This window comes from Callospermophilus lateralis, chromosome 10, assembly GCF_048772815.1.
Source record: "Callospermophilus lateralis isolate mCalLat2 chromosome 10, mCalLat2.hap1, whole genome shotgun sequence".
In the NCBI taxonomy this organism is placed as follows: Eukaryota; Metazoa; Chordata; class Mammalia; order Rodentia; family Sciuridae; genus Callospermophilus; species Callospermophilus lateralis.
In genome coordinates this window covers 108,176,908-108,200,764 of record NC_135314.1, presented here as the reverse complement: position 1 = coordinate 108,200,764, position 23,857 = coordinate 108,176,908, and the positions used below count along the sequence as shown (strand labels likewise).

General features: G+C 38.4%; 2 protein-coding genes across 2 annotated transcripts in view; both read left to right on the top strand.

The window, feature by feature from the left end:
• Gpr149 (G protein-coupled receptor 149) overlaps positions 1-6,898 on the top strand; it is a 68,681-nt gene extending 61,783 nt beyond the window's left edge. The window contains exon 4 of the mRNA XM_076868845.2: positions 6,326-6,898. Within this exon, the coding sequence (XP_076724960.1) occupies positions 6,326-6,898 (573 nt within the window). The remainder of the gene's footprint in view (positions 1-6,325) is intronic.
• Positions 6,899-18,030: 11,132 nt separating this feature from the next.
• Dhx36 (DEAH-box helicase 36) overlaps positions 18,031-23,857 on the top strand; it is a 36,972-nt gene continuing 31,145 nt past the window's right edge. Inside the window, exons 1-3 of the mRNA XM_076867401.2 lie at positions 18,031-18,298; positions 22,692-22,816; positions 23,544-23,778. Of these exons, the coding sequence (XP_076723516.1) occupies positions 18,080-18,298; positions 22,692-22,816; positions 23,544-23,778 (579 nt within the window). The 5' untranslated portion in view covers positions 18,031-18,079. The remainder of the gene's footprint in view (positions 18,299-22,691; positions 22,817-23,543; positions 23,779-23,857) is intronic.

Genomic DNA, 23,857 nt, shown 5'->3' with positions numbered 1-23,857 from the left:
TATTTTAGTGGCATTTTCTATTCTTTAAAATGTGAATAAGAAATTAGCTATATACCCCAACTGGGACTCTTATTCCAATCAACCAAACCATGAGGGCAAGATTTTGAGACATACCTTCCATCCAGAGTATCTTCTGTTTCCAACCTAATAAGAAAGCAAACTCCAAATGCAGTTCAGAATCCAACTCTGGAGGCCTGGGGCTGACACCATCATGAGTAAGAGTCTCTGCCTCCTCCCTACCCAATACATTTCCATAACTGAAATAATAACCACAGTAACAAAGAAAAAATGATACAATTTAGAGAAGAAAAAAATCATAAAGTAATGTTGAAAATAATTGTCTGGTAGTCTTTCAAAAATTTTTTCTAGGCCTATCATATAGATGTACTGTGTATCTACTTTATTCCTATACATGAATAATTTTCTGGCTTGATTTCTGGTGGGTATTTTTCTACAAGAAAACAATAATATAGATTTGCAGTTGGCTTTTACAATGTAAATTGTATGGAAGTGATTTTACCCATGCAGCCTGTACAGCCTTACCTCATTCATTCAGCAGAGTTCCCAGTATATAACTCTACCACAATGTATTAAATTATTTCCCAAATCATGGATACTTAAGTTGTTTCTAACCAGGGGCTTACAAAGTGCTGAAATAAACACTACCATGTGCTGACATTTGGTGGAACAGACTCACAAAAATAAGATTGCTGGTAAGTATATGTAGTTTTGTTTTGCAGTCAAATATGGTCAAAAATGTACCCTAAAGATAACATCAATCTTTTTATTTCTTCTGAGTTTGTTGTTGTTGTTGTTGTTGTTTTGTTTTGTTTTTCATGGAGGGCAATCTGAGAAACTAAGATGATTCATTGTTTCTACTTGCTTTTTATTGTTGGTGAAATTGATAATCTTTTTGTGCATTTGCCATGTTTTGTTCTTTCTTTAAACTTACGCTTAATTTCCCTTTCCACTTTCCTGCTGGAGATTTATCATTGATTCAGAGGAACTCTCTATATTTTAACTAGTAAATGCTCTCTTACCTAGGCTACAGGTATCTTCCCGGTGGCCCTTCTGCCTTTGTTTATACTATATATTCTACAGGGGAAATTCAATTTTTGTTCTTTTTTGGCAATCAAATCTGTTGATCTTTTACTTCATGACTCCCAGTTTTCAGTCCAGATTTGAAAAGTTCTCATTGACCTAGGCTTTTAAAAGAATTAACAATTTTTTAAAATGTTCACGTGAAATGAAAAGGGATCTAATTTTGTAATGTACAGCCGATGACATGTAAAAAGTTCATCTGAATCCTTCTCCTATTTATTTTAATTTTGGAGTTTGTTGTTTAAAGGACAATTACCCCACATACGTTGAATTGCCGTTTTCATTATATACTAAACTAGCTTCCTGACTGTCTAGCCTCTTTTACATATTTATCAAATCTTGCCATTAACACCCTCTATTAGCTACTATAACTTCATTTTCTATTTGGAAGTCCACCTCATTAGTCTGCTTCCAATTTTCTTGGTTATTTGCAAGCATATTTATTCCAACAAATAATTCTTAAGCAGAATTTTTTAAGTTCCAAAATAAAATTTCTTTGGGATTTTTGATTAAAATTTATTTTAATCAAATTTTTGTATCTAAATGTAGTTTTTTGATGAGAAAACACTGTTTTTTATTTCTTCTGGATTTCTCATTATTGTAGTGTTTTCTTCATAAAGTGTCACACACTTTTATAGCTTTGTTATTTCTGAATAGGACCATCTTAAAATATGCTTTTTGTTGGCAAAAACTATGTTTATTTATCTAGCACTCAGTCACCTTACTAAACTCCCTAATGAGTTCTTTTTTGGATTTGCTTCTCTAGAATTTTCTACAATATTTTCATCTGTAAATTATTTCATCTGTAAGATATTCTTATCTTTTTCTACTCAACATTTATGCTCCTTATTTCTTTTTCTTGATTTTTGCCCAGCTAGGACCTCTAGAAGAATGTTACATAAAAGCATTTATATCAGATATTTCTACTCATCTGTAAAAACTGAGTCATGACATAGGAAATTTCCTGGATTTTCTTAAACCCTTGATCTATCCAAGTTAAGGAACTTTTTCTCCAATATTTTCATAATAACTCAGCATGGGTATATTGCGGCATGGATCACATGGAGTAACTGTTCATGAACTCTATAACCAAAGCAAATTTATACATTAAATATTTACACCCCAGCATGATTCTAATTAATAAATTGGCTTAAAATGACAGGTAATACTGTTTTGCTGAAATTAAGTTGCCAATTTTTGATGGTATAAATGGATGCTCATATCTGTTTCTATATAATCTGTCTCTAATTTTCCCCCTAATTTTTTAATTGTGGTAAAATACACATAAAATTTACTATCTTAATCAATTTTAAATGTATAGTTCCATGGTACTAAGTATATTTATATAACGATGCCATGACCATCACCCATCTATCTCTAGTACTCTGTTCATTTAGTGAAACTAAAACTCCATGTGCATTACACAATTACCCCCTGCCCCTTCTGCCATTACTCTTTCTCCCCAGTCCCTAGAATTTATTATTTTACTTCCTGTCTTTACATTTTGACTATTCTAATTACCTCATAGAACTGGAATCATACACTATTTACTTTCTCAAGATAGGCTTATTTCACTTAGTATAATGTCTTTGAGGTTCAACCATGTTGTAATATATGGCAGAATTTCCTTTCTAATCCTGAATGATATCCCATTATATGTATATATCATATTTTCCTTAACCATCCATCAACAAGTGGACATTTAGATGGCTCCCACATTAGCTATTGCAGATAATGTAGCCATGAACATCAGTGTGCATATATCCCTTTAAGACCATTTTAAATTCTTTTTCAGTATATTCCCAGAAGTGGAATTGCCAGATCATGTGATAATTCCAATTTTAAACTTTTTGAGAAACTTATATTCTGTTTTCTTTAGCAGTTACCACATTTTACATTCCTATCAACAGTGTGCAAGAGTTTCAACTTCTACACATCCTCCTCATTTATTGTTTATTTTTTAAAATAACAGTCAGACCAACAGGTGCCATGTGGTATCACACTGCAGTCTTCATTTGCATTTTCCTAGTAAGAAGTGATGTTGAGCATTTTCTCTATGCTTCTTGGCCATTTGTAGATCTTCTTTAGAGAAGTTATCTATGAAAGTTTTTTGCACATTTTTAACCAGGCTGTTGTTTTGTTATCGTCTTTTTGTTCTTGCCCCTATGTCTTTTAAATGGAGACCATCCATTTGAATGAGAATGCTTCAGAATGATTTTAATAACTTAGGTCTTTGTGTGTTATTTCAGGAAAATCAGGCATTATACTTAACCAAACCCTGGCTCTATGCAATTCTGAAATGCCAATTTTAATGAGCTGTCATTTGCTACCTTAGTGAGGTTGGTTTATTCCTTTGAAGGGAAGGTTATCTTGGGGGAGTTATTGCAATGTGAATTATGTGGAAATATAAAATCAGATGCACAGAAATTCATCATCTCATTTGGTTTATATTAATGGCTTATCGGTGGTGCAAGTTGGTACACATAAGAACATGGTGAGTGCTTACATGGTAAATGGTCTAGTGAAAATTCTCCCTAGACAGACATGTCTAAACCACTGAGGACTGCCTAGTAACTAAGTTTCTGTAGCATATTTTTGTCTTAAGCTAGTATAGTCCATAGCACTTTGTTTACATAATATATCACATCATGTAAAAAAATGTTAGAAATTATTTATGAAGCACTGAGGTAGATTTTTTTTCTCATAACCAAGTGTCATGTAAGGGAGTTCAGTTTTCAGATTTACTCTCAGAATAAAGAAAGAAAGCTGTATTTATAAGTTTTACTACATGACAGTTGGATTTTCTGATTGAGTAATGTTTCATTCAAGTTTGATTTAAAAAATAATACAGAAGTTTCTGTCTTTGATAACAAAAGTGTTTTGGGACATTTTTTAGGATAGTCCTTCAACTTATGAGGTGTCACTCAGAAATCAAGGCCTGTAAAGTCTGATACTAAGGACGGTAACACTGATTTTATGTCATTTAAAAGGATATATGTAAACTAGCTTCACAATGTGATGCTGTAAATTCTTCTTCAAATTAGCCAGAAGTGTAACATGTATGTAAATAAGCTAAAATGGCTCAATATCCTGTTGCATTTTGTATTGGAAGGAAGCAGATAGGCAGGCAGGCAGGCAGGCTCGCTGGCTGGCTGGCTTTTAAAACTACAAATCTTTTGATTCTTAAGGTCAATTTCAAGTGCCACCCCTACCTTTAATCTCTCCATCAGAGGTAATCATTCTTTGGATCCGATAGAACTTGGTTTGTAACTCAGTTACTACACCTAAAGCTAAAAATGTTTTATCTTGCCATGTCTTACTTGTTCAACCATCTGTGGGATCTCTGCACTCCCAATGCTTGCTAAGATTCTGGCATATAACAATTAGCAAATGTTCAATGAATAGATTAATAAACATGGAGGCCATCCATTTTCTCTTTGCCAAAAGCTGCCACCAAACACCACTATATACAGCTGTTAAACTCAGTGTTGTTTCCAGCTTCAGCCACATCATTCAGTGGAGCTGATGAAGTCCTCGACCTCGGCATAAGGCCAAACTGAATTTTATAGAATATGCTGTTAAAGTTTTTGGCCCCTTGGAGTACAAGGCCCTGAAGTCAGGTTCCCAGGTCCCTTTATGGATAAACGAAATTCAAAACTTCTCCACAGGGAGTAACTGGGAAAATCTGGAGACATGTCATACACATACCAGAATGCATTCTTCATAGTCCCGAAATTCACTGAAGGAGCACAGTGTAAAAGCACCCAAGAAGTTTGTGATACACTTTGTCATACAAACTTCTCTGAACAGAAGAGAACCCAAGCTGCTCTCCAAAAGTGGGACCTGATCCTGTGCTTCCTCTAGTCACTCTTCTTGGGTCTAGATACAAAATGTCCATGGAAAACAGGTAACCAAGCTCCCACTCTCCACCGCCCAACAACAATTTGCCTAAGACTGAGGGATTTCTGGAAATGCAGAAATTTCAATGCTATAACAGTCCTAGGGAAATTGGGAAGGCTGGCCACCCCAAATAGGTAAAACACCAGTAGCTACCTATCAATTCCCCTAGTAGACAGAAACAGGCAAATCCAGGCTTTTGGGGTAGTAAGCACATGTATAGAATGTCAGACCAACACACCCTTCTTTTACTGAACTGTGACATTTCTGTAGTTAGAGCAATGTATCTCAAACTTTACTAGGGAACCGCATCAGCCAGAGGGCTTGTTAAAACAGACTGCTAGACCCTGTGTTCAGAGTGTCTTAATTTAGGAAGTCTAGCATTCAGCTTTAACACTTGCATTTCTTACAAGTTATCAGATGATGGTGATGATGATGGTCTAGGGACTCGGTTTTGAGAACCATTGCACAGGGAAATTTTGCATATTGCCATCTGCTTGTGAGACTAATTAACATGCAGGAAAAAAAGGGTCAGTTGAAAGTATAAAGGGATGAATTAGCAATATGAAGCATAGACTTTCACAAGAATTAATTTTATTTTCTTCTCCATTTCTTAAGCACTTCTCAGTGGTGAGTATGGTTTGAAAAATAACAATATACAAAGTATAATAGAAAAGGTTTAAACTTCTATGAAAGATTTTGCAGTGATGTAGAGAGGTCTTCCATTGTTGGGTTACTTTAATGACTGTGGTTTCTCTGGAAAGAAAGCCACTGCAGCATAGTTCTGATGACATTTAGTTCCTCTTACGAATGTTCAAACCAAAAAGTTGAAATAGCTTTTGTACCTCATTGAGTCACCATTGTTCAATTATCATTCTCTCAGGCATACTAATTAGAAAAAAAAGTACAGGCTGATAATGCAGTTGGTATTTCTTTCAACCTATGCAAACTTTTAAATGTAAATGAATATGTAACAAACATATAAAAGCAACTCCATATTGTAAATATGTATTCAATTTTATGCCCAAATTCTTCGCTTAGAAATGTCTATTCCTTCCCATCAGTACATTCATTTTGCCTTCAACTGTGGAAATATGCTCCTTATCTTCAAAGAAAGGTTCTGACTGTGCTCATTTAGAGGCTGTATTTGAACTTGGAGAAACTGAGCTTGGTACTTTTGTGACATGATTCCTATATCTATAAACAGTTTCTAGGGAAATGGTTCTGAAAGAGAAAAATTTTACTATTCTGATGCATAAAATGAATTTGTAAATATGCAACTCTCAGAGACTCATTTTCCATAACAACATGTTGTTTCTGTCCACAGCGTGCTGGTGGTGGGCTCGCCATTCCCTTGTGTGCATTCCAGGGGACGGTATCTCTCCAGGCACCTACGGGGAAAACCCTCTCTCTTTCTACATATGAGGTAAGCGCAGAAGGGCAAAAAATAACCCCAGCCTCTAAGAAAATAGAAGTCTATCGATCTAAAAGCGTTGGCCATGAACCAAACTCAGAGGAGTCTCACCCCACATTTGCGGACACCAGTGTGAAAATACACCTCGAGGTTCTTGAAATTTGCGACAATGAGGAGGCCCTGGACACTGTGTCAATCATCAGCAACATCAGCCAGTCCTCCACCCAAGTCAGATCCCCGTCGCTGCGCTACTCACGGAAAGAGAACAGATTTGTTTCATGTGATCTAGGGGAATCGGCTTCCTACTCCCTTTTTTTACCCACCAGCAATCCCGACGGAGACATCAACATCTCCATTCCAGACACCGTGGAAGCTCACAGACAGAACAGCAAGAGGCAGCACCAGGAAAGGGAGGGCTACCAGGAGGAAATCCAGCTGCTCAATCAAGCTTACAGGAAGAGAGAGGAGGAAGGCAAGGGGACTTAGCAATGGGCTGCTCTAACAGGCAGAGGGGACACTGCCACCACGTACTGTGCACCAGCCCTCCTTCCAGGGCTGAGGTCCTGCCATCTCCCATCGGTGTGAGCTTCACTGCTCTACTAGTTGATTATGCTCAGTGTGAGGAACTGGAACCAGTGCAGACACTGAGTGCATCTTATGTGCTACCTAAGATCACACACTGTGGTAATTAAATGATTTCCTGTCTTATCTGATTTCTAAAAAAATCTTTTCTAAGTCAAATCCTGGCCTAGTTTACTAATGTGTTTGCCTGTGTTTGTCATGTGCATATACTGATCCCACGCACATGTTTCTACACCCAGTGTTGGCCTTCACAGAAAGGGGGGGAAAGAGGCATTTTGACAATGGAAGCAATGTAGCAAAACTTCAAGTTATATTTGAAGAGCCTTGCCTAAATGTGGCTAGCAAAGCAAGCTTATTCCAATTACTATGTTATCTTTACACCTGTGTCTAGGAAATACATTCTTGTGTTTAAAAGCAAATTAGCTTCCATCTTGGAAATACGCATGTCTCTAGTTTATAAATAGTTGTTTCTTTCATTTCTATAAATGCTGGTTCTTATTTTTTCTCTCTCTCTTAAATGTAACAGCTAGCCTATAAAACTAGTATGTTGTATGTTACAGGTGTAATTCAAAGTAGTCTCTTAATTCAAATATTATTGTAAAAGTTTGTGTTAGCTTTCCTTTACTATAATACATACCTGACATAATCAACTTACAGAGAGAAAAGGTCTATTTGGCTCACAATTTCAGAGACTCCAGTCCATGACTGGTTGGCCCAATTGTATTTAAAGCTGTGCTGGACAGCACATAATGGCAGTAGCATGTGGCAAAGCCACTCAGGTCAGGGTGAGCCAGGGAGCAAGGGACAGAGGAAGGACCCATCCCACACTCCCCTTCAAGGGCATGTCCCAACCACACAAGGACCTCCACCAGACCCTATAGAGTCACCCTTTCCTCCCAACAGCACCTTCCTTGGGACAAGACCCCACTACCTGAATTTTTAAGATCCAAGCTTCAACAAGGCTGTAATTGTACACTTCATCCTGAACTGTCTGGTTTATTTGAATGGAAATTTTTGGGGAAAACTTCCAGATTAAGTCCTAAGAGGTGCAGGATAAAGTAGAGGGAAACCCTCTAAGTCTAAAACAAAAGTGTCCCTAAGGTGCAAGTTGGGTGAATTACTTAGATATTCTTGAAGCACAGTTTTATTTCAAATATTACTTTAAGTTGAAGCACTGTTTTCTTTCTTCCCCAAAGATATGTTCTCCCAAAGAAATGATTCAAAATATGTTCTATTAAATGACTGTAAGGTAGACTTTTCAAGATTAATTTCAAAATACATTAAGTTGCAAAATCTCCTTTGTCAGTTTATTATGATGTATATTTCAAACATTCTGAAGTGGTTTTTCCTCAAACTGCTTTATTCTTCTCTTTCTGTATGCAGATATTAAATATATCACTTAAATACTTACTTCCCAAAATTACTGAAATGACATTTTTGTGGCCCCACCTCACTCACACCTCATTTATTAACTTATAGATTGAGTGAATTGTTCCCTGGAACAGCTCGTTTTGGTGATTTAATTATACCAAACTGAAATTCCAAACTGATTCAAATGGGCTTTCAGATGACTTCATTTTTAGAAGGCATTTTTTGCCACCAAGAAAAAATAATTTTCAAAATGATGATCTCAATGGACTTTCTCAATGTTTTACATAACTACTCAATATCTTGTTATCTAAATTTGGGAAACAAATGCAATGCCATTAGTAATGTTTGCAATCAAGTCTCAAATAAGGCATACCTATAAATTCAAATTTTAACACAATGACAAATATCAAATCAGTCTAATGTTATCAATCATTAACACCAAATGTCTTTTAAAAATAAAAGTTAATGGAATATTCCAATAATGCTTAAAAGACAGACTGATAAATGTAGACATATCATTTTCTAAAGAAGAGGTATATGATACTGCTACTTAAAAATGCAGTTTTGGGCAACAAGGAAATTAGAAACAGGATCATAATAAAACTGAAAAGACAGTAAAGAATGCAAACAAACCCCTTTTAACTGGGCACAGTGAATGGAAAGACGATAGAAATCAGGTCAGAAGAGCAGAGGAACTGGGCTAGAAGACCACTTCCCTGCTGTCTTCCACGTTCTTTTCACTGGAGAACACAGCTGGGGACTGAGAAAATGAAACCCATTAGGATATACCCTGAACAGCCCTTGGTACTGAACAACACAAGAGGCACATTTCAAAATTCTGCTGTACTGTAGAAGTACTGGGATGATGTAGCCCAAAGAAACCTGCTCATTACAGCATAGGGCTAAGCTGTGACACCTCGACCCCTAAACCAACAGCGGCTGGGTCTGCAAGAAAGACCAGGCAGATCTGTGAACAAGCACATGTGGCTCCTCCAGACCCACATGGACAGTGGAGAGGGAAGTTCACTACACAGTCTGCTCAGGCTTGTTTACTCCTTAGAGTAATTCTAATGATCAAAACGTGTTCCTGGCACAGGAACTACCCTTACTGATATCTTGTGATAGATATATTCCGATCTCTTACTCTTGTAAAATATGATCACATAGTTGCTCTTATTAGGAAGTACTTTGGATAGCTTATCTCTTTTCTCCATAAATTAATGTATCTGAGGATAAAAACAACTTGCTACCTAATAAAAATGTCACCATCTGGTGGCGACACTTACAAACTGCAAACATAATTCCTACACCTCTCGAATAATAAAAACACATAATCTTCCAAACTTCCAAAAGTTGTGACTGTCAGAGGCAACTCATTCTGAAGACAGAATTTCTCAGAATATAATAAAGGAGAACTTGGTTATGCCTCCTCTTGGAGGCTTTCTTAACATGATCCTAAAGGGTTGGATTTTACAGATTTCCTCTTAATTTCTGTACTTTTCCATTAATTCCATTCATTTCTTCACTACAATAGATGACTACTACACATTACAAATTATTCTAGTTACTTGGAATTGTAACTGGGAAGAAAAGCAAAATACATACATAAATATACATATTCTGTGAGTAGAGGAACTGCAGTTGGTGAACACAGACCACATAAGATTTCCTCCCTCTTGACACAACTGCAAGTTCACAGGGTTCTGTTTGCATATTCACTTGATAGAGTCATAGAACTCATGGGAAACTACATTCATGGTTATGGTTTATTATGGGCAAAAGATTACAAATTGAAATCTGCCAAGGTTAGAAGTATATAGAGCAGAATCCAGGAAAACTAAGTGTGGAATCTGCGTTGCACTTTTCCTGTGGTGTCATGGACAACAATACTTTCCTGGCATCAGTGTGCGACAACATGTGCAGAATATTGCCAACCAGGAAAGCCATCTGAAACTGAGTCCAGTGTCTTTAATGGGCTTCATCACAGTAGGGGCAGAGGTAAGCATGATGGACTGCTCACTAGACTGATGCTAGTTTCCAGCCCCTTTGGAGGTCAAGCCAGCCAAAAGTGGCCCAAAGCCCCCCACTATCAATCACATCATTACTGTCTGGCTGGGCCCATGCCCTCAAAGACAGCCTGATCAAGCATGACATTGCAGGGCATTAGAGACTACATCTCTCTGAATAAGATCAGGTTCTTTACTACACTATATATATATACCAACATATAGTGATCCCATTTAAAAATTTGGACTTTATGAAAAATATGCAAAATCCATACACATTCAGAAGAAACTATACTTCTAATTTTCTGACCTTTCTCCAGGCTAGTGAAACATGGTAGGTTAATCTCTTGAGAAGCTGGGAGGCATCACTGTGCTGGAGTGCCCAGTTAGCCCCAGGATCCTCAGGCAGACAACGGGACTTGGAGGGTAGTGTTGCTAAGCTATGACGTTTAGCAAGTTAGGAGCATCAAACACATTTTCAGCTTAAGATACACTCAATTTCTGATGGATTTATTTGGATATAACACCATCATGAGTAGTGAATTTGTATGTGTGTATGCATGTGAGCATGCATGCATGTGTTAAGTACCAAGGAGACCAACTAAAAGCAGGATCAGGTACAGTAAGTGCTGAGGAGAAAAATTAGAGTAAAGGAAAATACTGAGTGCATTTTCTAATAATTCAGTCAGGAAAGGTTCATGAATAAGAGACTCAAAATAGGATGCATACTGTGATTCTCTCGGGCAATCCTAGCCCAGCAAAGAGAACCACAAGTTTCTGGAAGCAGGAGGGTGCTTATGGATGCTGTGGAACCATCCAGGAGGTCAACACAAATATAGATAAGTGAGAGAGGGAGAGAGTGCTGGCAGGTGGAGGCAGACTGGTGAGGAAGGGAAAGGCAGGTCAGTAGCGCCCTGTAGGCTAGGTATGGACCTTGGGTCTTATTCCAGATGTGGTCCCAGATGGACATCTGTAACCATCTCAACTAGTAAAATGCTGTGTGACTTCTGAGGTTAGTTAATGCCAAACATTTCCTCCTTGCTCTGTGACACCTGCTCTTAGAACCCAGCTGTCTTGCTGCAAGGCTCAAAGGAGGTCACACAGGGAAGCCAAGGGAGGGGCTACAAGGAGGCCTCCCAGCCCACAGCCAACCAAGCTCCAGCCAAAGCCTGCAGCCACCAGCAGATATTCCAGGGAAGATGCCTCCAAATGATTCTAGATGCAAACTAGCAAGCCTTCCAGAAGAGATACCACCTGTTTTGCAGCAAGGAAAAACTCTCTTCTCTATGCCTTGTCCAAATTCCTGATGCATGAACTACATGAGCATAATGGTTGTTTTTACACCGAATTTTCAGGTGGCTCACTGTACAAAAAAAAAAAAAAATACTTGTAACTGCACTTTAGAACCTTCCTTCCCACACACGTAGCTTAGAAGAGATGCAGAAGCTGCTGCTTACTGCTCAAGAGATGAGGAGGCAGGTGATGATCTAGCTAGTGTTTTTGCCAGAGAGACTGCTGAGATGAAGCAAAGTGAACCTGAAGCTGAAAGTCTCAGGTGGACTGCTTGCCAGTGAACCAACTGGAAGGGAAAGCCCACTGCAGGGGTCCCAGGACACAACTCCTGAAGCAAAACTAAATTAGCCACAGGGCCAACCACCAGGCAATGATGGGTATGAGTGCATTAGCAGAAACTTCATTAATGAGCACAGGCCAAAGCACCAGATCAAACCAGCAGCCTCAGAAGAGCAGTCAATGACAGGGCCAGGGATGCCAGACATCTCAATCATGCCCCATCTTAGAGAAAGGGAACAGAGTGAAAAAAGCCTAATAGGAAGTGGAACTTCAAAATTACCTGAAACAAGACTGTCCTAAAGAGGCTGGGTACAGTGGCACATACCTGTAATCCCACAGCTAAAGAGGCTGAGGCAGAGGATTGCAAGTTCAAAGCCAGTCTCAGCAACTTAGCAAGACCATGTCTCAAAATGAAAAATAAAAAGGCTGGGAATGTAGTTCAGTGGTAAGGTGCCCCTGGGTTTGGTCCCCAGTACAAAAAAAAAAAACAGTAACGACAACAAAAAGATTGGTTTGAAGAAATCGACAAACATTAGCTAGCAATTTTAAGAGGTTCCCACTATTCCCTTTTTACCTAGCAAGGAGGGAACTTGGAGAACAAATTAGTAAAAATAAAAGTAATACTTTTTAAATCGGTCAATTTCTTTGCCCAGCTGATTTTAAGTTAGTTATGATTTTACTGTACCAGTTATAGTTAGGAAGAGCTGTTCTCTACAAATTCATTTTCAAGGTAATTAAAATGTCCAGTTTGTTCCAAAATTGAACATGGGAATCTACTAACTTATTTTAAAAGTTTTTCCGTATTCTTTCTGATGTGACACAGAAACATTTTCTCCCTTTCTCCCCCTTTTCCCTTCCTCACAAATATCCATACTTTTATAATCTATACAGAGCTAGGGTCACATTCATCACCATGTCTTCCCATCATCCTCATCTCCAAGTGGAGGCAGGGGTCAAATAAGGGTTTTATCTTCCAAAGGGAACAATAAACCTACTCCTAGACCTTCATAAATATCAGACCCAAATGTCACCATGTCAAGATAAAGAATGTTTTACCTACCCAAACATATTTATGATAACATTTAATTCATAAATTAGGTAATTAAGTTATTAACATTAATTACTAATAAAATAATTATGAAATATACTGTAATAAAAGTGATATGAATGTGGTATCTCTCTTCTCTTTCTTTCCCCTCTTAGACTATCTCATTGTTCTGAACTTACCTTTCTAATGATGTTGAGATGAAACACTCCCACATTGTGAGCTGAAGCCAGAAGCGGTGCTTTTGGGTGCAACCTGTTGCTGTCAACAGGAACATGTTTTCTGTGCATGTCCTTCACCTAAAACACAACCACTTTTCCATCTTAACTAAGCACATATCCTGCACTGTGGCTGTAATTTTTGTAGTATGAGGTGCAACAGCAAAATTAGCATGAGTTTCTTTTTCCTTCTTCACAATTTTAGAGACGGGTTTGTTCTTACCATATAGCTCAGCAACCTCAACAAGATTTTTTTCCCTTCTCTGATTAAGCTGAGAACTTTCATCTTTTCATTTATGGCTTCTTTTTTGGCATATCTGAAGTGCCAGAAACACTACTCTTACACTTTGGGGGCCATTATTAAGTAAAAAACAAAACAAAAGGTTACATGAACACAAGCACTCCAATACCACCACGCTGGATCAATTAACTAAGTATAGGGCCGGCAGCCTACACTATGTGGATACATCACAGGGGTGACTCATATTCCCAGCAGGACGGAGTAGAACAGTAAGAGATTCCAGCATTTTGGTAAGACTATCATACAATTTAAAACTCAAGAACTGTTTATCTGGAATTTTCTATTTTGATATTTTTAGACTATAGTTGACCACAGGTAACTGAACCATGGAAAGTGAAAACATGCATAAAGTGGGCCAACTTTTTTCTGTCTGATAATGGAGGGGAAAGGGAAGAAGGACACTTCAGGGAAAATGAATGATTTTAGGGAGGATAAAAGGGTCCACAGGATAGATGGGAGCTATGATAGTTTTATACCTAGGCAGTATTGACTCCTAGTCTCTAGTGATGTTTGGAGACAGACAGATGTAAATAAGGGAACATGAGATTAAGACAATAATTCTATAAAACATTGTGCTGATCCCCACATGCTTTCTTTTCCAAGAAGCACTTTACCTGCAGCCTGGTCTGGCCTAAGTAGATAGGACAGGTCACATTCCTCAGCAAACTAATCTGCAGGAGAAAATGCAGCCCCAACGCCAGTGGGAGAAACCCAGGAGACTCTTGTGACCAGATCCTGAAACTCAGGAAGCTAGGGATAATTTTTCCCAATAATATAATATGTAAGAATGTAGGTTAAGACTCCAATTAAAACTGGTCAGCATGGGCCAAGATGACCTAGAGTTGCCATGGCAGTGGGTACTTGACAACCTGATGTCATGCTGCTATCAGCCAAAAGCCAAGAGATGGGCCTGGGCAGGACTCTCTGGAAACTTCTCTGAGATCCCCAGTAAAACTGGAATGCAGGAGAGGCATGCTGTCCTCCTCTCTGAGAATATCCACTATTTTCCTTAAGTGTCCTCTTCCCCTATTCCTTCAATGAACTCATTCCTAATAGTCTTGACTAGCAGGTCTGATATCTTTCTGAATTTATCATAAGATTCAGGGTTTGAAGAAGGGGTTGTCTTCAAGCTGCCTGTTTCTCAGAAAATCTCAGCTTTACAACAAGGAAACTCTGGTCTTTTCTGGTTCCTTTCTTAGCCAAGGGATTTACAACAACTGAGCTCTCTTGAGTTCTTTTGACACTCAGTTTGGGGATAAGACTTCAGGAACTCAAATATCATCTATTCAAGGTAGCTTCAGTACTGAGCAGAGTGATCTGGACTTCTGGATGGCCTACAGCATTTCCCTTTAGTTCATAGCACAATGGTTTCTGCCCATACCTCCCACTCCGCACTAAGAAATGAAAGCTCATCACACTTGCCTTGTTCAGTGGGTATCTCCAGCACTTGTGGATCAGTTAGACTTATGAATGAACTGGATATTCCCCCATAAGAAGAAAGCCTGTGTGGGCCAATCTATCAGTCCAGAATATTTTGTACCAATCCCCAGTGTCCTCCTGGTTGATAGTATATGATTTCAAGTGAGTGTCCAGATCTTAAAAGTGCTATTCATTTATGTTCCCAGGTGCCATGCACTGAAGGTGGGTACACATGCTGCTCTTAGACTACTGGAAAAAGGTGGCAAATAAAGATAGTGCTTTGATGAAGCGTAAAATTAATTACATATGTAAATGCGGTCCAGGCTGTTCGTGACAGATGATGAACTCATTTCTTCATTTTTAGTACCCTGCACTGAATCACAAGTTCTTCTGCTTGAACTGATGTTGGAAACAAACTCAAGAATATTATGGGGTGCCCACTCAGAAAACACTCTTAAATCCAAATTAAAAGCCAATTTAAGAATTTTTATTATCTGGCCAAAGACTGTCCCTCACGGAGTCTAAGGGACCCTAAGGGAGAACAACCTCATGCTGTCTGTGGCCAGAGTATTTAAGGAAGAAAACCACATCCTATGGACTCTGTAAGTTGCAAGCAAGCTGAATACAGGGGCTGAGAAAGCAGTTAGCAAAATAAAAACAGACAACCACATGCTGGGTTTGACCACATTTGTGGGCATCCTGGGTTCAGGTACATTGGTGGGCAAGCACATGAAGTACAAACAAACAATTTTTAAAATTTTAATTAATTTAATTTTTAATTAATTAAAAATTAATTAATCTTGGGGCTGGGGATGTGGCTCAAGCGGTAGCGTGCTTGCCTGGCATGTGTGCGGCGCGGGTTCAATCCTCAGCACCACATACAAACAAAGATGTTGTGTCTGCCGAAAACTAAAAAAAAAAATATATTAAAATTCTCTCTCTCTCTCTTTCTTAATAAAAAATTAATTAATCTTAAAAAACGCTTACATAACAAGTTCATAGAGGGGTTACTATGGCTACATTGACTTAACCTTATTCATACCATGTTAGCCTGTTAGCCTGTACTTATCTACAACCACTGGCCTACTTATCTAAACCTTATCATGTTTTAGATCTTGTTTCCTGGGGCTTACTTTCTATGTCTTATGGTTACCTGATTACACCATTACCTGGATGTTGTAGTGTGATCTGATAAATACAATCAATAAGAGTGTAAGTTATAGGTTATAGATTAGCAAAAGATAGAGATTATAGATATAAGATTTTGATAAATGAGATAAGACAATTATAAAGCAAGAACTGTCATAGGCCTAAGACTCCATTTTGCTGCATTCTTTAATTTAAAAACTGTTAAAAGAACTGTTTCTGAGAAACTGAAATGAAAGCTATTTTCTTATAAAAAATTATCTTTCTGTACTTTGTACCCTACTCAGGATGCAGAGGTGGTCCTAGTGAGCTATGTTCTGGGTTTGAATGCCCTTGTTGGTCTACATGACTTTGAAGTAGATTCTCACCCCCCCCAACCCAAATTCAGGATGCGACTGTCTAACACCTGCTTGAACCCAGGACTGTGGTCAACTGAACTGCAAAGCTAATGTTTTTTTTTTTTTTCTTTTTTGCTTCTATTTTATCGCTTGCTTGTGTTATGCCAGATTCCTGGGACCCCAATAGACCTCCAGGAGCCGAATCTGATGCAATCACACAAGAATCCTTATTGCAAGCTAGAGCCTGGACCCACAACCATTCTTGATGCAGCGGTACCAGGGAGTGAGTCCTGGTCCTTTGTTCAGTGAGATTTTAAAGGTTTGGGGGGGGATACTCTATTCGTCAAAACATCACACAGCAAATCATTCCATACTGCGGGAAAATCAAACAACAACTCTTAACATTGATTAGCACATTCAATGGCGGGAACAAGTTGGGTAGGTGTGATTGGTTAGTACAATAGGGGGATTCGTTTGAACTGATTGGTGTAGGCCAAGAGGCGTGCTAAACTACATGGTTTCCCAACATGATATCAACCACCATAAACTACTTGGGGGTCATCTGGCATTCCAGGTATTTTCCCTGTCTCATGCTGATTGGAGGTTGCTAGGGGGGTTGCTATGGGTCCTCACCTAGCCTGAGTCAGGGTCACCTGGTGCTGCAGACCTCTCCTGTTAATTACAGACAAACAACTCAGCAGGGTGGGTATGTGCTTAGGAGTGCTCTGTGGGTTTTTCCAAGGCAAGGGTCACACCCCCCTTCCTTAGGACAGGTCTTGAGGTAGAAGCTGCTGTTATTTATTTTAAAAAATGAAGTTGCATCAGTTTCTCACTTGCTGATTGGAAAATTCCATTCCTGCCTAGAGCCCACAGGTCCCACTTATTAATGTTTTAATTTAGTAATTAAGTCTATGATTGGATAGCTTACATGACAATAGGCAAGTCACTGAGTTGTGGTTCTTGTGCTTATATTCTCCTTGGATGGACCAGAAAGCTGCTGTCCTCCCACAGAGCTTGAGTCTCTGCAGTGAGTAACAATCCCTGGCCAAGTAAATAAAGCTCTCTTTTGATTTGAATTCGGACTTAAGTGCTTCTTGAGGCATGTTCCCATAAGTGGGCCCATTCCTGCCTGATGAAGGTCAGTTCTATGCTCACTTCTAACTTATTACCAGGGCAGTTTGCTCACCTTATAGTGCCTATTTCTTTTCTTTTTTAAAAAATATTTATTTATTTATTTAGTTTTCGGCAGACACAACATCTTTGTATGTGGTGCTGATGATCGAACCCGGGCCACACGTATGCCAAGCGAGCACCCTACCACTTGAGCCACATCCCCAGCCCCTGTAGTGCCCATTTCTATTATCCTACTTTATCTGATCTTACTTACTCTGCTTATCAACATCTTATACCTACAATCTATAACATTGATTAGACTCAGACCATAACAAGTAGTCTCCAGAATCCACGCAAGACTCCAGCACAATCCCTTCAGCAGATACCACGTGAACCACCCAGCGGCCTCCTGGCGTCACCGGAAACGCCTGCCTGTGACGCCAGCGGCCCGCCCCCCGGGCCGGCGCAAGAACGGAAGTGGACGCACATCCGCTTCCGGGACTGGACGCCATTTCCAGCGGTTGCGGCTCTTCACCCGTTGCCGCCCGCCGGGACAATGAGCTATGACTCCCATCAGAACTGGAGCCGCGACGGGGGATCCCGAAACTCTGGCGGGGGCTACGGCGGGGGCCGCGGGGGAAGCAGAGGACCTGGGGGTAGTGGGGGAGGGCGGGGCGGCCGCGGTCGGCATCCCGGGCACCTGAAGGGTCGCGAGATTGGCCTATGGTACGCGAAAAAGCAGACGCAGAAGAACAAGGATGCCGAGAGGCAGGAGGTACACCGAGCGCGGGGCGGGCGGGTCTCTCGACGCGCCGGGCCGCTGGGTCGTACGTCGCTCTGACGTCAGCCCCGGCGGACGAGTGGGCGGGGCCGGCTGAGCACGTGCGCGCAGGTTCTTAGCGTGCGGCGCTCTGTGCACTCTTGTCCAGAGCTTTGCATGTCTCAGTCTGGAGTCGCGACCTTGTGCGTTTCAGCTACATTTACGTAGGACGAAAGTGCCATGCGCTGTTTAAAATGTAGGTGGTTCAGGGAAATTGGCCTGCTGTTTTCGTCAGCGTTAAAATTAGCCATGAACCCAGAGTTTTTTGTTTCTATGTTGGGGTGGGGAAATTTCTGATCAGCTGCTCCTCTTTAAGGAGGAAACTTAGGCATCTAGAAGTGAAAGAAGTAGTTTATATGATTTGGCTTAAGTTTTTTTTTAAGAGTTTACTATTTTGAAGACCAGCACTATAGGAAATATCAAGTTTCCTGAGTATCTATTCTAATAAAAACATGATTTTTTTCATTAAACAAAAGTTGGCTTAATACAGGCCTTAAAACAACTTTTAGTGACTTTATGGAAAGCATCTTTTATATTAGATACAAAGTGTAATTAAATCATCTTTTGAACTATTTTTCTTTATGTCATTTTCATTGAAATGATTCTGGGGCTTTATCTTCACAGCTTATCACATTTTTATCTTAAAAAAATAGCTAATTGTTCGTTGAATAAACTTTTTTGAAAATCCAGAGAAACACATATAAGCCATATTGAAATTGGAAAAGTAATAGAATTGAGTCATAACTAAAATTATGTACACAGTAACTTAACTTTTATTAACCCCTTTTCAAACAAGGTTTTACACGTTACTATGGGGCTCTAAAGACATAGCTATATTTAAGGATTTTATAGTGTAGTTGGAAAAAAAAGACCTAAACAGATGAAAAGTTAAATAAGGAAAAATATTGATTATTATTTTCACATGAAAATATTATGAAAGGAATTCTTGATATTTAGCTCCATCCTCAAACCTCCATTTTAATAAATCTCACTACTGTTTATTTACTTATAGCCAAATGGTATATATCTTTCATTCTGCTAATTCTAGCAAATCTATCTGTTCTGCAGCTTTAATGCATCCTAGATCCAACCACTTATCTCTAACAATTACCATAGACTCAGACCACTTTTTGTTTTCTGTTCATAGACTCCTAACTAGTCTTATAGCTTCTACTTCTACATGCTATTAAACTGACCTATTAAACCACTGTTGTGATCTTTTAAAAGGAAAGATTTGCTAATTTCATTGTCTCATTCTCTTGCTTGCAACTTGAGATCTGAAGCTAAGTCATTTCTATCTCATTTTAATGCTTCTTAGCATGTTTTCTGGGAATCTTCGTGATTCTGGCTTCAACATATCAGGTTGCCCTCTCTGTGCTTATCTTTCTGAGACCATGTCTCCAATTTGAAGTAATTGTAGACTTTGTAAATGTATTTTATTTTTGCTTCTTATTATTACACATCATTCTGCTGTCCGAAATGAGTGTATATTCTTGAAATATGAATACTTTTTAGTTGGTGTTGTATTCTAACTTTTCCTTTGACTGCCTTCAACCTGGTATGATTACTTCCTCATTAGAGTTCCCATAGCTTTTACTTTTAAAGTAACCCATGTAATTGCAAAGTAAAAGCATTCTGCTAATAGAGTCTTACAGTTCTTTCAATAGATGTTCATGGAGGACTTAATTTGAGACATTGTCTTAAGCCTGGTGTTTAAAAGGTGTAGAACATATTTACCAGAGAGATTGTTAGGGGGTATAGACAAAGTGCAGTGTTAAAGTATTAAGTTATGGACAGTATGGGTTATCTTTTGACTTAGAACTTTTAGAAGATTTTGGAGAAGCAGTAATCCTTAAGCTGAAACCTGAGCTATAGCAAAGTGTATTTATCTATGTGTTCAGGATTCTGGAGTTTGGTAAGGATTTTTGGATTGAGGCAGAAGTATGTGCCACAGCATGCATAGAGATCAGGAAAAGCATGTTCAAAGACCTGAACGATAAGAACCTGAAACTTAGAGTTTGGTGGGTAGAACAATGAATTTCAAACTTGTGTGTCACTTCACACAAAAGGAAATGTGTTACGATTTAAAATTCAGAACATACTTAAACCAAAAATTTCACAAAGTAATAATTATCTGCATATTGTTATGTTTTTGTTGTTGTGTTTTTGTTTTTGCACTTTTTCTGCATTTTTAAATTAATACATTAATGCAAATCATGATTCTTTAATAAAATTGTACAAACACTAGTTTGAAAAGTTCTGGACTTATATTTTTCTAGTCCAGAACTTGAAATTTATTGACTTTTCCTGGGAAGTGCGTTGAAACATGAAATAAAAAAATGAAATGATTGGATTTTAAATTTTTAAAATTCACTCAGCAGTGTAGGATTGAAGAGAGGTAATCCTGGGGTAGGGAGACCAGTTAAGTATCCCTTGTACTAATTAAGATAAGGATTGGCAGCTTGATTATAATTACTGGAAGTAGAAATGGACATATTGAAATGATTTAGCAGATACACTGAATGCTTTTGTATTATTATTATTTTTTTAATCTGGAAGGATGAGAACAGCAATATTAATGGATGACACTTTTATGACTATATAGATATCAGGCTTGTTGGAGGAAGATGGTGGGCTCAGCTAAGGACACTGTGAATTTGATACTGTATGGGGGCATAAAAAAGAGGATTTCAGAATGCATCTGATGCTTAGAGAATTCTAGACCAGAGGTAAGCATTTGATTGGTCATGGGTCCACATGTGGTATACCGTTGAAGGGTCAGAGTAAATATTGAGAAGAGGAATGGACCCAAGCCTGAATTCTGTAAACAGTTGGTGTCTCCAGCTTGAATGTGCATAGGAACTACCTGGCCTTGTTAAAAAGTAGGACTGGTATGGAGCCAGAGATTTTGCCTTCCTGATAGATTCCCAGATGATGGCAGTGCTTTTGGTCTGTAGAGCACTCAGGCTGTAAAATACAGAACACAAATATTTAGGAGATGGTCCAAGGGAGAGAAGGATGCAAAAGAATCCAGGTTAGAGCAGTCAGAGAAGTGAAGAAATGAGGAGGTGGGCAATCTTTTGGAATCCAGGAGCAGTATTTGAGAGAAGAGTGTATGAAAGAAGAACTAACAGTGGCAAGACTGCATAGACCTGAGGTGAGAGTTGAGAATGTCTTAGATTGGTTAACAAGGTCATGGGCAGCCATGGTGAGATCGCCTCTCTGAGTGGAGGGATTGCAGCCTGATTGCAGTGGGGCCAGAGAAGGAAAGATGAGAAGGGGAGTGTTTCCTGACAGTTTTACTGTGGTGGAAGCAAAATAGTGCAGTGGGTTTTGGGGTGGAAGGATTCAAGAGAGGGTTTTTTGTTTGTTTGTTTTTTAAGATGTTTGATGATGTTCAGGTACTGATTTGTTTTTCTGCTTTAGCCACCCACCAATGCCAGACTTTGTCAAAGTTCTTCCTTATCTCTATGGAGATGGTGTTTTTTCCTGTATCTGTGTAATTTCAATTCCTGGCCTTTTGCTGAGCACTCCAAAATTTATATCATGACTTTAAAAATATAAAATCTCTCCAGAGATCAAGGTTTATATTTCCATCTGCCTAATGATTACTATAGTTAGGAAACTTCACTGTTGTTCTCAATTATCTAAAGTCCTCTAGTTCTTCATTGCCTAAAATTCAAGCTTAGTTCATCCTTTGCCACCAAAAATTGGGTTTGGCATTCATTCTTTTACCTTGGCCTATAATTTTTAGATGCATACTTAAGGTTTCTAAAAGTTTTCATGGCTTACCAAGGATCTTATCTTTTTCAAGTTGGTGTTTTAATTAGTTTTCTGAAACAACTGCATTTGTTATCTCCATTAGTACTTATCGATTTTATTTAGTCCCTCTTAGAGATCAGCCTTCTTACTTCCCAGTTATATTTGTTTTAGTGTGAGAAATTTCAGATGCTCATTACACCCAAAATATTGTTTCCCTGTGTTCAGCTTTCTTTTTTTTTTTAGATAGGACGTTTAGAATTTAATAAATAAAAATTTAAGACAGGAAAACATCTATCATACGTACATGAGAGGAAGCATACAAGCATGCTTTCTTTCCCAGTCTCATTTACAGCTATTTCTAAAACTAGATGGTGAGAAAAGGTCTATAAAGATAGATTTAAAATGTTAACGTTAACTAGGTCTAGGAAGTAGGGTTGGGCTAGAGGGCATGTATGGATAATTAACTTTTTTTTATGTGTTTGTTGAACATATGTTATTTTGCCTTTATTTTTCTTTTTAGTTATCAAATGGTTTTGCGCATGCTTTCTTACATTGATAAAGACACTCTTTCCATTGCACAAAATAGAGAGCTGTGGTACACATGGATGAACGACGAGAAGAGCAAATTGTGCAGCTGCTAAATTCTGTCCAAGCAAAGAATGATAAAGATTCAGAAGCAGAGATATCCTGGTTTGCGCCTGAGGATCATGGGTAAAACAAAGAGCGTTCTTTTAAAAAAAGGGCAAAGAATAACACTTCTTTTATAGCATAAGCTGGAAAATAGTGATAATAAATATAACATCATTAGGCTCTTCGATAAGTAGAATTTACTCTTGAAGTAATTCATTTTTCTTATGTTAATTAGGCAGATTTTGAGGAAAAATATTAGATGGCTTATTCCCATAGGAAACCCATGCAGTGGGAATACATAGTGTATGTAGATGTGAGATGTACTAGTATTTCCTGTGCATCAACTTTGTATTTTCTTAATTCTTCTGTGGGGGAGGTCTGCATAAAGTTAAATTGCTTCTGTTTTAGAAATTTGAAAAAACTAAATCATTGAGAGGAAAACCTAGAAGTATTTCAGAGACTGTATAATGTATCCCATTTGTAGCTCAGAAAGGAAGAAAATGAAGTTATGAAATACAGTAAGTCCATAAAAATCAGAAAAAAAATTTCTATGGAAGAATAACTTGTGGATTTTTGTTTTTAATTGTCACAGAGAATAACTCATCTGACAGTATCTGTTTTAAAGGAGGAAAAATCTGAATTTATACAGGAATCTAAGTATATTTCATTACTGCTTTATAGGCAGAAATACAAGCTTTTAAGTTTTGGTGATTTTTGAAATATTTAGACAGCACATTATTATGTTTTGTTCCAGGACTTGAGTGTCTTTTCATCTGACCTGTTTTTACTCTTTATTTTGTCAAAGTAGATATGGTACTGAAGTTTCTGATGAGACAAAACCAAGCTCAGAGAAGAAACTTGACAGCCAGGAAAAGAAAGTGAAAAACCAAGATAAAAAGACATTTAGGATCAGAGACAAATCATACATTGACCAAGATTCTGAGTATCTCTTACAAGAAAATGAACCAGATGGAACCTTAGACCAAAAGTTACTGGAGGATTTACAAAAGAAAAAAACTGACCCTCGTTATATTGAAATGCAGGTAATAGAAAACAAGACGTGGAAAAAAGTTTTACTCTTCGATCTCTCCTTAGACATGAGAGAAATGGTTAAAGATAGGC